We start from the raw sequence: 15677 nt of genomic DNA, 5'->3' as shown, positions 1-15677 counted from the left end.
TGTTGCCCAGCCCTGCCATTCCAAAAAAGAGATCCCCTGGTGCAAGAACCAGCCCCTCTCTCCCCCGGTCAGTGGGGCTCTCTCTGTGTGAATGGTGAATTTTTTTTTACGCAGGAACTCCTTTTTCTGCAGTTTTAACTTTTCTAGAAGTTTCATGGAAGTGGAATCTTTTGAACACAAAACTATTATCGCACCGAAAAATTACAGTGGCTGCCCAACACCATTCAGTGGCCACGTTTCCCTGATCGTCTCTAAACCATTTTGGGGATTGTTTGAGTCAGGATCTCCAAAAAGGTCAGACCGCACACCTGGCTGGCATGTCCATTACGGCTCTTCTAATGCAGACGCTCTCATCTGTCTGTCTTTGGCTTCCTTGCAGTTCCGTGGTCGTCCTGTGAACCTCCTCCCGTCTGGATCTTGCTCTGTGTCCTGTGGTGGTGGTAAGCTTGTCCTCTGTCCCCGGGTTCCTGGAATCCGGTAGTTCTGTTTGATTTTTCTAGCAAGGCCACATCCTGGGTGGTGGTGTGCCCTTCCGAAGAGGGTGTGATGCTAGCAGCCAGCCGTGATCAGCGCTGAGGTCGGCTAACTCCCTGGGGCCACCGACCCCGGATTCTTGGCTCTGTGGCCCCTCCCCCATCTGTCAGCTGGAGTCTCCCATAAAGAAGAGCAGCCTCCGCCACACATTGGTTCTCCGGTGGCCGTGTCACGTGGGAACGGCAGGGTGAGTGCCTGGTTCTTTATCCATTTTCAAAAGAAAGTTGGTTCCTCTGAAAATGACCGGTAATTTTGAAAGCATCATTATGCATGAGTTTAAACACATGGTCTGGGTTACAAATGCTGGGCTTCCTTTCCTGGATGAAGGTTGAATCGTCCGTCCGGCAGGTGGGAGCCTCCCCACGTGGGCTGAGTCTGGTGGCCTGCCCCCCGGGTGGGACGGCATGTTCTTGCCCCTGTACCTCCCCTGCCCCGCCCTGGGCTCAGCCGTTGCTCTGGTTCCTTTCTGTAGGGTGACATTGCAAGACCTGTGTCCCCAGTGGGCCCTCGCTCCCAGGCCTTTCCATAGACGGAGCTGTTTGAAAGATAAGACAGCCATGGGTTCATATGGATGCTTCCAGCTCAACCCTGGGCTGCAAGATTGCCCTCACTGCCGGACCCCTGTGCCCTGCCCCACCCGCTGGGCACTCAGCGAGCCAGCTCTGCTTTCACCCTTCTCCCCTCCTCGTGCCAGTCACAGAGACGTACGTGTCCTCATCCCAGGAGCCTGTGAAGATGGAAGATGGGGCCACGAGCCAAGGGAAGCAGGAAGGAAGGCAGGTGCCTTTGGAAGCTGGAGAGGCATGGGAGCAGATCCTCTCCTGGAGCCTCCAGAAGGAACCAGTCCTGCCCACACCTTGGTTTTAGCCCCGTGGGTCCCATTTCGGACTTCAGACCTCCAGAACTCTAAATTAATAACCTGCATTATCTAGGCTAGAGGTGCGTGGCACTTTGTTACATCAGCCTCAGTGGATGGACACAGTCCCCACTTTGAGAGTGGCCAGTGTGGCCAGAGCAGATGGCCGCCCCATTCACCATCACCGTGTCTGAGTTCTCGGGGCCAGTGTGCCCTTCAGGCCGTGGCCAGGTGACCTCGGGAGCTCACTTCACCCGTTGGCCTCACTCCCTTTCCAGAGGAAGGGCCACCAAGGAGCGGGCAGGAGCCACAGTGTGGGGGGTGCAGCGGGGTGGTACCCACAGACCACACACGATCTCACGCGTGTACCCCATACAGGTACGACGCATGCACACGATGCAAACAGGTTCACGTGCAGTCCTATATGCACACATGCACACACTCACACTCACTACACACAGCAGGCAAACCCACTCACACGCATGGTTGCACACACACATGCTCACACAGGGCCATACGCTACTCACTCTCATGCCCGCCCCCCTGGCAGGCGTGCCCCCCCACACGCATTGTTTCTCCCCCAGAGCCCCCTCAGCGTCGCCCATGCCGGCTGGAGAGAGGGAGAGCCTTGCCAACCGTCTAACCTGGGGCCTCTGGGCAGATAGCTGGGGGCTCGGTGAGCCGGGCTGGGTGTGGGGCGGGGGGCAGGGGGCCGGGTGGGCACGCTAGCAGAAGCAGGCGCTTGACCCCGCTTTGGGGGCAGGGCCGGGGGGCCGGAGCTCAGGACCAGAGTCAGGAGGGTGCCCAGCCCTGCGGAAGTGGGTGGGAGGTCTGCAGCAGCCCTCGGGCCCCCGGTGGGCCCAGCGTGGGGCTGCCCACCCGGCAGGGGCAGCACCCAGCGCCAGCCAGCCTGCTCACGAGCAAGCCTCGCAAGTTTTCCCAGTGGCCCGGCGCGGTCGGGAATATTTCCATTTCCAGCTGAGAAACCAAGACTGCGAAGTCTGGAGGGGACAAATGCCCAACTCAGGAGCCAGCTGTGTGGGGCCAGGCTGGGCAGGAATCTGGGCCTCCTGACGCCCAGGCCTGGAAGTTCTCAATTGGGAAGGACAGGCCCGAGTGCTGTCAAAACAGAGGCAGGCCTTGGTTTCGCCCTGGGTCAAAGCACGGGGAGTGCGGGGAGGGGCAGCGGCGCGTCCACGGGCCCAGGGAGGCCAGGAGCGCGGGGTCTGCTTGCGTCACCCTGGCCCAGAGGAGCGGGTGCAGGGCTGGCTGCCAGGCCGGCCACCGGGTGCTGCCCGTGACGTTGGCTGTCAGAGCAGCTAGGCTCCTAGTCTGTGCAGACAGGGTGGGGAGACAGCACCCCAGAGCCCTAGGCCCACTGGGCCGAGCTCTCCTGTGGGTCCAATGCTCCTGGACAGGGTGGGCGGCCGAAGGGAGGGCCACAGACAACGCCGAGGGAGAGACCGGCGTGGAGGCGGCGTGGCCACCAGGGGACGTCAGCAGCGGGGGACACGGGGGCACATAGGCTACACGACCGTCCAGGGTCCCCTGAGCTGGCGGGCGCCCAGCTGGGCTGTGACCCGGCTGCCGGGCAGCAGTGGACGGCAGACAGACACGGCACCGTCCCCGAGCCTCAGCAGCCAGGCCGAGATGGCCAAGCGGAGGAAGAAGAGCACGGGTCCGGAAAGATGGGGGCACTGTGCACCCGCCCAGCTCGTGAGTGGTTGTGGCCGCGTGGTTCCAGGACAGAGTCTGCAGGCCGGGGCGTCGCCCCTGGAAAGTCTCTTCCCGAGACAAGCCCACCCGGCTCCCAGCCAGCCCCAGGGCTGAGGGGCGTGCTCAGGGAGTCCTGCCTCCCTCCCCCACTCCCCCTGCCCCCGCCCCCTCCCCTCCTCACCCTCCCCCCTTCCTCACCCTGCCCCTTCCCCTCCTCACCCCCACCTCACCCTGCCCCCCACCCTCCCTTCCTCACCCTGCCCCCTCCCCTCCTCACCCTGCTCCCCTCCCCCAACAGAGGCTTTCGGAAGAGCAGGGAGGAGGACCCTGGGGCGTCTCTGAGTGGTAGTCATCTCCGTGCTGGACTTCCCTGAGGGCCGGCTGTCCGAGCCTGTGTTCAGGGTGAGTCCCCCTGGCACAGCTCTGAGGCGCTGCCCCTGCCAGGCCCCACCGGGGCGTCCCTCCATCCACACGGGAGCTGCAAGTGGCCTCCTTGGGCAGGCACATGCTGCCCTGCTCTCCAGAGCCCTCAGCTGCCTCACACTCACTCAAGCAGCAGCCCCTCTGTGCCCACTGCTGGGCACCGGCCAGGATGGGCAGAGCTCGGCCGGGGGCTGGGGCCTGCTGTCTCTGCAGGGTTAGTGGTGTTGACCAGAGGGCGGGCCTGCGTGCCGTCGGCCAGAGCCAGGTCCCCACCAGCGCCCCCTGCTCTGTGGTCTCTCCAGAGCCGCCTACTGGAACCGCTGGAGCAAGGGCTGGGAATGAACGCCAGACCTCTGTCCGTGCCCTGGGCCGAGAATCAGAGCCTGTCAGTTGGATGTCACAATAATGAGGACCAAGCCTGAGGTTTCCCAAGCCTAACTCGCATCGCCAACAGACGGGAACCACTCGGCTGAGTTTTTAACAGTGTAGCAGGCCCACGGGATGGACCGGGCAGGTCCTGTCTTCACGACGGGTCTGGGGGCACCTGCCCCTGGGACACCCATGGCGACCTTGGGGGCATAACTCCCCAGAATTCAAGCCTGTTTTCCTCCGCTGTGAATGTATGCTCGCGCCCTTTGCTCTGGTTCCTGCGAGGGCCCTCGTAGTGAGCGCTCCTCAGACCGCGGGGGAGTCGATCAAGCCCTGAAAGGACCAGTATGCTGGCATTTCAACTTTACTTTGTGATAGTTTTAAAAATGCAACATTATTTATTTGACAAATACGTCATCTTCCCTTTTCATTTACTGCCACTGTTTTTACCTCTAAAAAGTTTCCATCCAAATAGAAAGAAAAAATTCTATTCTGGAATCTTTTTATTTCTGACATCTGGAACTTGACCTTTTCCAAACTTGTGCCAAGACCAAATTGAATTGGTTTAGTATAATTTAATACATGCAGGCCAGGGTTTCCCTCATTTTTTCGAAGTATTTTTGCGTATTGATTCTTCAAAATGTTCTGTGGATCACTCCATTCATCATCGAAAGTGGCAGCGTTCGGATTCTGGTCGGCGAGCACCAAAACCACACAGTAACTCGGGGAACAGTGACAGTGCTAGGCTGTCATCGGAGGGTTTGTCCAAATCCTTACTCACCTCCCGGAGCCGGATTTTTGTGGTTTCCTTGGTTTATCTCTAAGGGGTTGGGATGGTTTTCACCAGGCCCTGTCTGTGCATGGGGCAACCATCGGGTGCGCACGCTCTCAACCATTGGATGAGACCGCGAGGGTCCCTCCCCCTACGTGGGACAGCTCTTGGGGGATAGATGGGGGTCTGGGACCCAGGCAGGAGGAGTCTCAGCTGTTCTAGGGGTGGAAGAGGGGAGGGGTCAAAGCCCCTAGGGGTGCTGGGCCCTCAAAGACACCCCCATCTTTGAATCCCCAGAACCTGTGACTATATTAGGTCCCATAACAAGGTGGGATTAGGGTTGCTGGCCTTGGGAAAAGGACACTATCCTGTGCCATCCAGGTGGGTCTCGTGCAGTCCTCGTGATTGTTGTAGGTGGAAGGGGGAGGCAGACAGAGGGCAGCGAGCCCCCCACTGCTGGCTGTGAAGATGGGAGAGGAGCCCCCAGCTGAGGAATGCAGTGGGCTTCTAAAAGCTGGAAGAGACAGGAAGGGATTCTCCCCTGGGGCCCGCAGAAGGCATGCAGCCCGCCCACACCTTGACTTTGGCCTGGTAAGACCCAGCTGGGACCGCTGAGCCCCAGAGCTGTAAGATAATACATTCCCGTGGCTTTAGGCCACTAGCGTGGGACCACTTGAGACAGTGGCCACAGGAGACTGCCACGGGGCCAGCCTGTTGTTTTGTGGACGTGGCAGGCAGTGTCTGTCTCTCTGGGGCTCTGCTGTCCTCTCTGTGGAAACGAAGCAGGACAAGTTGGGCTTGGGTCCTTATACGCACTTACGGGCCGACTGAACTCACGAAATTCTCTCACTCTTTCTAGCAGCTTCCTACTGACCCTCGTGCTTTTCCCCGGGGAAAGGCCAGACCACATGACTGCGGGGTGCACACGGCGCCACGGCCTGGCTTTTGGAGAGTTGCTGGTTATAAAGCCGTGCCATCACCTACCCTGAGACCCAGCAGCCCCGCTACCTGGATCCTCAGTGACAGAAGTGACCACACGCACCAGGCATGGAGCTCAGTGATGTTTGCCACAGCCCCAGACGGGAAACCACCCAAAAGCCGATCAACAGGAGAATAGATAAACAAGTGACGGCCTCGTCATAGGAGGGGATAAAGCAACAAAAATGAGCAGTAAAATCAACAGTAAGAGGCGCGCCTGGGTGGCTCAGTCATTAAGCATCTGCCTTCGGCTCAGGTCGTGATCCCGGGCTCCTGGGATCCAGTCCCTCATCGGGCTTCCTGCTCAGCCGGGAGTCTGCTTCTCCCTCTCACTCTCCCTCTGTGCACTCTCTCTGTTTCTCAAATAAATAAATAAAATCTTTAAGAAAATAAGATAAAATCGGCACTAAGAACAGGGGCACGCAGAACCCAAGCCGAGCCGCGAGCCGCACTGAAGGAAACCCGAAGACGACAGAGCTTGCCGGTACAGAAGGCAGGCGGTGGCGCAGTGGGGGATTGACCGGACTGGGACACTAGGGGCCTTGGGGGGCCAGAAAGCCTCGAGGCCTTGTTGGGGAGTGGCTGTCTGGATTTATACAAGGAGCAAAACTCCCTGAACAGGACTCTTAGGTCTGTGCATCTCAATTAAATAAAGTGAATAAATTAAATCAAAATAAAATTAAACAAAACTAAAGACAAAATTTAAAATTTGCATCAGAGTCGCAGAGCCACACGTCTTGCTGAGATGCTCTTCTCTACTCCAGGCTGACTGACGTGCTGTTAGCATGACAGGCGATTGCAAGGGCTCTAGGAAGAAACGGTCCTTCCAGGAGTGAGGAACCCCCCTTGGGCATTCTGTGTTACTGTGTTATTGTTAGCTTTGATTTGCTAGCATGTGGTTTAAATCAATGAATCTATGTTCAAACGTAGGGCAGCCTTTTTCTTTCACATGTGATTTTCAGTATGCCAACTTTGTTTAGGAAAACATCCTTGAGCAGCTAAGTGGCGATGAGGCAGGGCCAGCCATAACCCGCTCCCGTGTGCAGGAGCTACGGGCCATGCGGTGTCCATACCATGCCATCCTGCCACAGCCCCGGGAGGAGGGGGCTCCCTATTTTATGCGAGAAAGACCCCAGGAGACCGAGGTTGAGGGGGTTTGGTGACTTGCCCGAGTGCACACAGTAAGGGGAAGAACCAGGGCTTGAACCCCTCATCCAACTGGAAAGCAGTGCACTGCTCAATCCCACTGTATTGTGTCTTCTGAGCAAAGTACACGTAGAGCAGGGGAAGGCTGGGAGCGTCTGGGGCACGTGCACCAGGAGGAAGGCTGGGAGCACCAGCACCGTGGGGAAGGCTGGGAGCATCTGGAGCCCCTGCACCCTGGGGAAGGCTGGAAGCACCTGCGCTGTGGGGAAGGCTGGGAGCATCTGGGGTACCCACTCCACGGGGAAGCCTGGGAGCCCCTGGGGCACTTGCACCAGGGGGAACGCTGGGAGCACCTGCGCTGTGGGGAAGGCTGGGAGCCCCTGGGGCACCTGCAGCACCAGGAAGGCTGGGAGTGCCTGGAGTACCTGCACCGTGGGGATGGCTTGGGAGCCCATAAAGAATGGGTCTGAAGTCCAGAGGAGGAGCTAGACACAAAGGAGTTGGCAAACATGTGAGTTCTGAATTTCTTTAAGTGTTGTGCGATTAAGTGCGAGCAGGTGTAGAGAGAGGGGTGTCTTTTGTGCAGTGGAGCTTGGGGGTGGGGGCTCCTGTTGACCCGAGTCAGGGAGGGCCTCTCAGAGGGCCTGGCTGGGTGAGGGAACGCTGAGACAAAGGACAAGAGAATGCCAGCCTGGAGAGGAGCAGGTGAATGACCCGGGTGCAGGGAGGCGGGTGCAGCCTGAGGGACTGGGCAGGGGGCGGAGGAGAGGAGGAGAAGACAGCGGGGTCATGTGGGGCCTTGAGGCTCACGACGAGGAATCTGGGTTTCAGCCTCTGGAGTTTAGTCGTGGCTGGGACTGTGTGGTCGTGTGTGTCCCCAGGCCAGGCAGGGCAGTCGGCACATAGTGGGCACTTAATGTGAGCAGACAACCATTGCCACCTAGACCATCAGCGGGCACTGAACTTCAGCTGATCCAGGCCCCGGGGGAACCGCCCAAGACATAGCCCTTGGCTAGAAGGGACTGGAAGTTGTGTGCACACCTGTGTGTATGCGTGCATGTGTGTGCACAAGTGTGGGGTATGTGTGCTTGTGCACATGTGAGAGTGTGTATGCATGTGTGCATGCATGTGTGCGCAGGGGTGTTCACATGGGTGTGCATGTATGTGAGAGTGGGGTCTACATGGGTGTACATGTATGTGCATGGGTGTGTGTATGTATGTGTGCATGGGTGTGTATGTATGCATGTGAGAGTGGGGTGTACAAGTGTGCGTGGGTGTATGTGTGTGCATATATGGGTGTGTGTGTGTGAGAGTGGGGTGTACATGTGTGTGCATGGGTGTGCATGTATTCGTGTGAGAGTGAGGTGTACAAGTGTGCGTGGGTGTACGTGTGTGCATGTGTGTGTGTGTGAGTGGGGTCTACATGGGTGTGCGCATGTATGTGCATGCATGTGTGTGTGTGAGAGTGGGGTGTACATGTGTGTGCATGCGTGTGTGTGAGTGGGGTCTACGTATGTGTGCATGGGTGTGAACATGGGTGTGTATGTATGCGTGTGAGAGTGGGGTGTGCAGATGTGCGTGGGTGTATGTGTGTGCATGTATGGGTGTGTATGTGTGTGTGAGAGTGGGGTCTACATGGGTGTGCGCATGCATGTGCATGCACGTGTATGTATGCATGTGAGAGTGGGGTGTGCATGGGTGTGCGCGTGTATGTGCATGCATGTGTGTATGTGTGTGAGAGTGGGGTGTGCATGGGTGTACATGTGTGTGTGAGTGGGGTCTACGTGTGTGCACATGGGTGTGCATGCATGCGTGTGTATGTGTGTGAGTGGGGTGTACATGTGTGTGTGCATGAGTGGGTGTGCATATGGGAGGGTGTGCATGTGTGTGGCAGAGGCTGAGGGCTGTGTTGGTGGTGGTGAGGTTAAGAGGTGCCTGGAAGAGGAGCCCATCATCCGGAAGCAATGACCGCAGTGCTTGAGGAACTGGCCAGCACTCCTCCACTTACTGACCTGACAGACTGTGAAAGAGGCAAAGTCCCATCCTGGCTGCTCTGATGGGACTTGTCGTGCTGAGCCTTGTTCGGGTTTAGGAGGGAGCCTGGAAGTGAGGAGGGCCGGCAGAAACTGCCACGGACGGTATTTGTCCCGGAAAACACGACTTCGAAGAAATGACCTTATTTATCAGTGAAGGCCCTTGAAGAGAATCCCATGGATTGACAAAAGATGCCCGGCTCGGCCAACCCCAGACTATTGCCCCGACGAAGTACAGCATGGCTGCCAACATGACAAGAACGTGGCCACGTCAAATCACACGCAAATGCACACGAAACCGCATGCCGCCTTGCAAACGTTCAACAGGACAGAAACCAGAAGAGCTTACTGGAAAAGATGTAAATATTTTAACGTTCTGCCCGTTTCTCCTCTTGTTCGCATTCATAATTTAAACAAATCTTGATTTACATTTTTCTGTTTCCACCCAGGAGAACAGAGATCAGATATTATGCCAAGGACGTGGTGGCACTGTTAGAGGGTGAAGCCCCAGGCAGGGATGCAGTTGCTCCCACTGTGTGTGCCGCTGTGTCACCTGCCTCCTTCCTCCCTGGGGGCCACCCCGGCCCCCGGCCCCCGGCCCCCAGCCCCCGGCCCCCAGGGCGAGCCAGACACCACAGCGAGCCCAGCCGGGCCGAGAGGAAGCTGGCGCATGTCTGTCCAGGTCACTCCAGGGAGAGAGGAGCTGTGTGGGACGGCGCCCAGCTGGCCCTCCCCCGTGGGTAAACTGAGGCTGGGTGATTGGGAAATAGCACGTAGAACCAAACACAAGACGTCCTGACTCCTGAGTGCTTTGTCTGTCATCCCATTGTTCTCGCCAGGGCTCTCTCTGCAGAGCATCCGCACCGACAGGACGGATTTGGGAGGGAGAAGAGCTTTGTCACAAGGTGCAGAGGGTTTCAGAGGCTGCTGAGGGCCGCCGGCCTGGGGGACACTGGGCAGGGCCGAAGGTGCAGCTCTAGTCTGAAGGAGGTCTGCTGGAGAATCCCCCTTGCTCAGGGAGGCTGCTCGGTTCCTCCAACCCTGCCTCCCCCTGACTGGGGAGAACCCTGCTTTGTGGAAAGCCATCTGCTTTACCCAGAGGCCTCTGACTTGTGTTAATCTCCCCCAGAAACACCCTCTGAGTTGACGCATAGAGTCATCGCGGGGCGGCCACACCAGCCCGTGATTGCCTTGACTCTCCTCCTTGTGTCACGTCTCAGATAAAATCAGGACCCGTCCCCACCAGCAGACCCTAAGAGGGTCTCGTCCACCACAGCCCCTCCAAGGAATGCAGACAGATGGAGCAAACCAAAGCACAGGACGCCCATTCGAATCTGAACTTCCAGTAAACCACAAACATCCCTTAGTATACGTTCTGTGCAGTATTGGGGATCTATGTCAACTAAAAAAAAAGCACCTGTTGTTTATCTGTGATTCAAATATAACTGGAGGTCCTGCATTTTTATGTGGCACCCTCAGCCAGCTTCCCCGGACCAGCAGACCCACGGCTGTCACCATAGCACATGGCCCAGACACCCTGGGGCCCCAGAACCCCACCCCCTGTCCTTTGTGGTTCTGCCTGGGAGGGACGTCCTATCCGAGATCAGCCCCAGCCCTCCCTGAGGCACACAGCCCACTCACTGGCCTGAAGGGGGCTCTAGAAAAATCCCAGCTTTTGGAAGTGAAGAGGGCCCAGGTTACAGTCCTGGAATCCCCATCTGGCCCACCTGAGGCCCAGCTTTCCTTCCTGGGAGTGGGTAGGATGGGCACTCGGTTTCATACGCATGTGGCCCTGGGGAGCCAGACTCCGGCTCTCTGGAGCTGCACTGTGCCCCTTGTTCTGTGATCTTGGGCAAAGATCACCGAGAATTTCAAGACAGAAGCGGCAGAACATTGAAACAAGCGTGGGCCCCTGAGCAGCCTGGCTCCACATCCGCTCCCAGGCCTTCGCTCTCCCAGAGTAATGGCAATGGCCTGGCCTCACCCTAGCCCCGGTCTCCTGGCTGTGTGTGGACCCCACAGGGCCTCCCCAGCAAAGCCTCCAGCACACAGCATTGATTTACATCCAGGAGGCCTGCCTGGAGGAGGGAGGGCACCTCGTGGTGAGGGCACCTCCCCTCCTCCCCCGGCTCCCAGGGAAGCAGGAGGCCCCCACCTGCTACAGGGTTGGGGTGTCAGACTTGAGAGGAGCTGAGCCAGAACGGCCCCGAGGAGGCGTTCTAAGTCCATCCTGCATGCCCACGAGGCCAGCTGCAGGGACCGGGGAGCCGGCCAGCGTGCCCAGCCACACGGACCCCATGGACGGGCCCCGTCTCCCACGGGTGGGACACCTGACCCACACCCCTTGCGATTCCTCACCTAAACCAACCCCCACTGCATTCCTGGGGAAACTGAGGCCAGAGGAAGCAGCTCCCTGTAGATCTGGGGGACTAGAGCCTCAAAGGCCCATGGCCCTGCGGTGGTGGAGTGCGTCCTGCCGCCCTGTGACCTGTTTACGGAGGGCTGTCCCCCAGACACACGCAGACACTGCCATGCTTTGGGTAAAGAGCATCATAAATATATTTCTGTACAGATAGAATACAATAAATAGCTGGTACAAAACACTAAAACAGCATTGAGCCCGCTTCCGCATCTGGGCTGGCCAGGGCAGCCGGGAGAGGGCCACCGCGGACGGTGATGGGGCCCCGCTGGTTTTGAGGTAACATTTTGTGTGAACTTTCCTTTTAAAGAGAACTCCCTGCAGGACGCGCAGACTTGCAGGACAGCACGGGGCTCCAGCGGGCCACCTGCCCGGCCGCCCCGGCTGGCCACCACGGTTGCCAGGACAGCGAGGCGGACAGGCGTCCCCACTGGGTGTGGGTCGGGGACGGCCGAACGCTGGCTTCCCCAGGCCTCTGTGTGGGGTGCAGGGGTGCCATCAGCCCGTCCTCAGCTTCAGTACGCGGGAGCGGGGCTCCTTGGCGCTGGAGTAGAGGAGGTAGGAGCCGGCCGCGGTGCGGAACGCCTCCCAGTCCCTGCAGCCGAAGGTCGGGAGGCTGTGCACGGCCACGAAGCCCTCGTAGCCCTGCCACCTGCGAGAGACACGCGGTCAGCCTCGCCCCTGCAGGCTGAGCGGGGGAAGCACAGTGGCGCCCTCTCCAGGCCTGCGCCTGTCCCTCCGCCCACCCCCCCACCCGCGCCATACTCAGCCTGCAAAGAGGGAAACTGAGGCCTGGAATGGGCCCCCTGCCCTGTCCAAGACCCCGCAGCTCTGGGCGGGGCGACGTGGACGGGATCCTGGCCGTGCCAGAAGGTTAACTGTCGGGGCTGAGCTGGAACCTCCCCCCACTCCTGGGGCCGGTGTGCACGGCGAGCGCGCGCCCCAAACGCACACCTGTCACCACACCAGCGTGGCGCCCCTTTGTTTTCAAAGGGGGTAGCAGCTCCTGGCGCTGGGCGACCCGCCCCCACCCCCCAGCCCGCCGTCATGCCTCCTGCAGAGTCAGCGGTTCTAGGCTTTGCCCCCCAAGGGATCCACGGGCCGTGGTTCCCGAGGGTGGAGTCCCTAGGGTGGGGCGCCTGGGTCAAAGGGCAGGAGTGTTTTCATTTGGGTATTTGTCCAGGTGACTTCCCGGGGAGGCTGGGTGGTTCCTGTCCCGACGGCCTCCGTGTGCATCCTCCCACTTCGAGGAAACAGCTCTTCATGCTCACTCACGGTTTTCGCATTTTCTTCCTGTCATTCCTGTTCATATCCTTGCCCATGTCTCCCAATTAAGACAGTCTTTTATCTGGGCGCCTGGGTGGCTCAGACGGTTAAGCGTCTGCCTTCAGCTCAGGTCATGATGCCAGGGTCCTGGGATCGAGCCCCGCATTGGGCTCCCTGCTCCGCGGGAAGCCTGCTTCTCCTCTACTTCTCTCTCTCTCTCTCTGTCTCTCATGAATAAATAAATAAAATCTTTAAAAAAAAAAAAGACAGTCTTTTATCCATTTGTACAGGTTGCTTTTCTGTCAAATGTGTGGTCAGTTGTTTTCTTTGATTTTGAACGGGATGCCTTTTCCGCAGAAACCCTGAAGGTTAGGGAGTCGCCCTGGGGCCTCCGCCGGCCTCGTCTGAGGAGGTCCCCGAGACCTCCCGTGCAACTGCGTGGTCAAAGTCGCCTTAGCCTTTCCGCTAATGTTTCTGCTGCTTGAGTTTTTACATTTAGATTGTTAAACCCTGTGAAGTTTATTTTTCTACATAATATGAAGCAGGCTACAGCTTTGTTTTCCTCCAGACAGACAGGAAGTTACCTACAAGTACGCGTCCTTTTCCCATTGACTAGAACACACCAGTCGCATTACAGGATGTAAACCGCGGGCTCCCCTCTGGGCTGCGCACTACTCCACCTGCACGCTTGCTTTCGGCAGAAACCATCTGCTGTCTCCAAGCGATGGGAGCCTCCTTCACTATTCTTCTTTTTCAAAATTTTCTTGGCGACCTTTGAAAATCTATTCTTCCACATGAATTTTAACACTCCTTTGTCATGTTGAAGACTGTACTTTCTAATAAGTTAGAAGGTCTAAAGAAAATCAATGGTTTTTCTAGTAAGATACGGACGACCCAGATTGTCTGGAGAGGAGGTGAAAAGCCTGGTTGCACCAGTAACCATGGGAGAAATCGGGGAAGTTGCTCGAGAGACACCCCTGGAAAGAAGCCAAGCCCAGGCGGCTTTATAGCAGAGTTTAAGCTAACCGCAGAGAAAACAGATCCTGCTATCTGAACTACCCCAGTCCGTGGGTGTAGGTGGAAAACTCTGCGTGTGTATTTACTGAGTTGGGCTCCAGATCAAATGGGATAAGGGTAAGTCCCCAAAAGAAAACTGCAGTCCAACTCGTGTGCTATTATGGACGCAAACACTTGAAGTCAGTCCCGTGCGCTGGGAAGACGGCGGCTTCCTGAGCCGTCAAGATCGTTCTGGAATTTCTAGCTAATTAAGAAAACTAGTAAGGAGCACAAAAATTAGAGATCAAGAGGCAGAGTGGCTTGTACTCACGGATGTAATTATACCCCTAGAAGTTCCACGAGACTCTTCTTAAGAAAAGCTAGCAGACCTGAGATGATAATTTGGTTGGGCGGCTAAACACAACAGTTAACTCACGATAAGCAGCTGGAAATGGAAAGGAAAAGGCCCCAGGTGTTGTACTCACAAAACTTGAAAGCCTCCCAGAGCGAATTTAATGCTAAGGCCCAGCGCCTATATGAGGACGCGCAAACGCGTACTGAAGGGCTAAAGGGAGAGACCCACCACGGTCCTGGACGGGAACATCTCATAGAATAAATTACCAAGAACTCTCAAAGTACGGTGTCGGAAGTCTGTAGCACGGGCCAGAATGCAGAGGTGGCGAGCGTCAGTGTGATCCGCGGGCCACCTGTCCCACCCCAGGGCGTGACCCAGGCTCAGCCTGCAGCTCGCTGCAGCGGGTGGTCACCTGCCCTGCAGGAAGGTGAGCCCCCCAACCCCCCAGGGAAACTCAGGTGACGAGGAAGGGGGCAGCCCTTGGAGGCTCTTTACCTGTAAATAATACTGTTTACAGAGAAGGTGTTTCCATCAAAGGAGTTTGCAACCACCAGGAAATAATCTTCTCCCACCGAGAAAAACTCCCAGTCCAGAGCACTGTGGAGACAGGGGAGCGGACGTGAGTGAACCCCGGGGCCCTGACTCCAAGCCAGTCCTCCTAATCCCAGAACCCAGGGGCCCTATGCCACCCCAAGATCCAGAGCGATTTTCTCACACGTTGAATAGGGTCCATTCCAGGGAGGTGCAAACCAGTTGTTTAAAATTTTTTTAAACATTTTTAAAATTTATAAAATACAACGAGCATGAAATGTGCCGTCTTGACCATCCTCAAGCGTATGGTTCAGGGTGCTGAGTACGTTCATAATACCGTGCAACCATCACCAGCATCCGTCTGCAGGACTTTCTCACCTTCCCAAACCCAACCTCTGTCCCCGTTAAACACTAACCAGCTCCCCCAGCCCTGGCGCCCCCACCCTACCCTCCGTCTCTGAGTTCAAGTGCTCGGGGGGCCTCGTATGGTGGAGTTACACCGTATTTGGTGGTGGCCCATCTCACTGAGCATGGTGTCCCGGGGTCTGCGTGTGGTGGCCTGGGTCACTGTCCCTCCCTTTAAGCCTGGCTGATACCCCGCTATGTGGAGGGACCCGTTTGCTCATCTGTTCATCCATCCGTGGACGGTGGGCTCGCTCAGTGCTGCGGTGGAATGTGGGCCAAATCTCTCACTCTAAAGCAGTGGAAGGAATCAGAGAAGAGGTCCCAAGCCTGCGGTCACTCCAGGAGGGCGTGCAGGACCCCCCCCCCCACCGGAGGCAGGTTTGAGGACACTGGCTGTGAGGCCACCCATTTGCCCCGTGGCTCCTTGCCTGATACCGGTTTGGGGACCGACAGAGAAACGTTCTCCTACGTTCAGAAGCTGTGTTTCTTACTGCAAACCCACGCACTGCATTCTTCTGAGGTGGGGAAGCCGGGCCCCCCGCGTGCAGCAAGCGGGGCTCAGCTGGGCGCTGGAGGCCAGGCCTGTGTGTCTGTGCGCGGACACTCAGAGCTGCGGCCTGTTCAGGCAGCAGAAGGCCACCCTCTCTCAGTGGACACTTGCCTCCGGGTCCCTTCCCTGTGGGGCCCGAGGGTGCTGGCCTTGAGCAGGGGCCTCAAACGGGCCCCTGGGACACTCGGGGGCAGGGCTGAGGCCAGCAGGGGCCCCACCTCTACCCTCTTCCACCAGCAGGACTGTATCTGGGCCACCTCAAGTAACGACCGGCTACGAGTCTATGATTCAGCCCCGAAGTAATGATTATAACCAGCATTGACTCTAT

General features: G+C 57.6%; 1 protein-coding gene across 1 annotated transcript in view; it reads right to left on the bottom strand.

Annotated features, from left to right (window-relative positions):
- Window positions 1–11744: 11744 nt before the first annotated feature.
- Window positions 11745–15677, bottom strand: part of TSPEAR (thrombospondin type laminin G domain and EAR repeats) — a 56015-nt gene continuing 52082 nt past the window's right edge. The window contains exons 11-12 of the mRNA XM_064577257.1: window positions 14359–14460; window positions 11745–11898 (exon numbers count right to left, since the gene is read on the bottom strand). Coding sequence (XP_064433327.1) covers window positions 11745–11898; window positions 14359–14460 — 256 coding nt within the window. The remainder of the gene's footprint in view (window positions 11899–14358; window positions 14461–15677) is intronic.

The sequence above is a fragment of the Mirounga angustirostris genome, unplaced genomic scaffold (genome assembly GCF_029215605.1).
Source record: "Mirounga angustirostris isolate CCGP_5_RB_7025 unplaced genomic scaffold, mMirAng1.0.hap1 SCAF_1, whole genome shotgun sequence".
In the NCBI taxonomy this organism is placed as follows: domain Eukaryota; kingdom Metazoa; phylum Chordata; class Mammalia; order Carnivora; family Phocidae; genus Mirounga; species Mirounga angustirostris.
The sequence above is the reverse complement of the archived record's forward strand: the minus strand, read 5'-3'. Positions and strand labels throughout refer to the sequence as shown.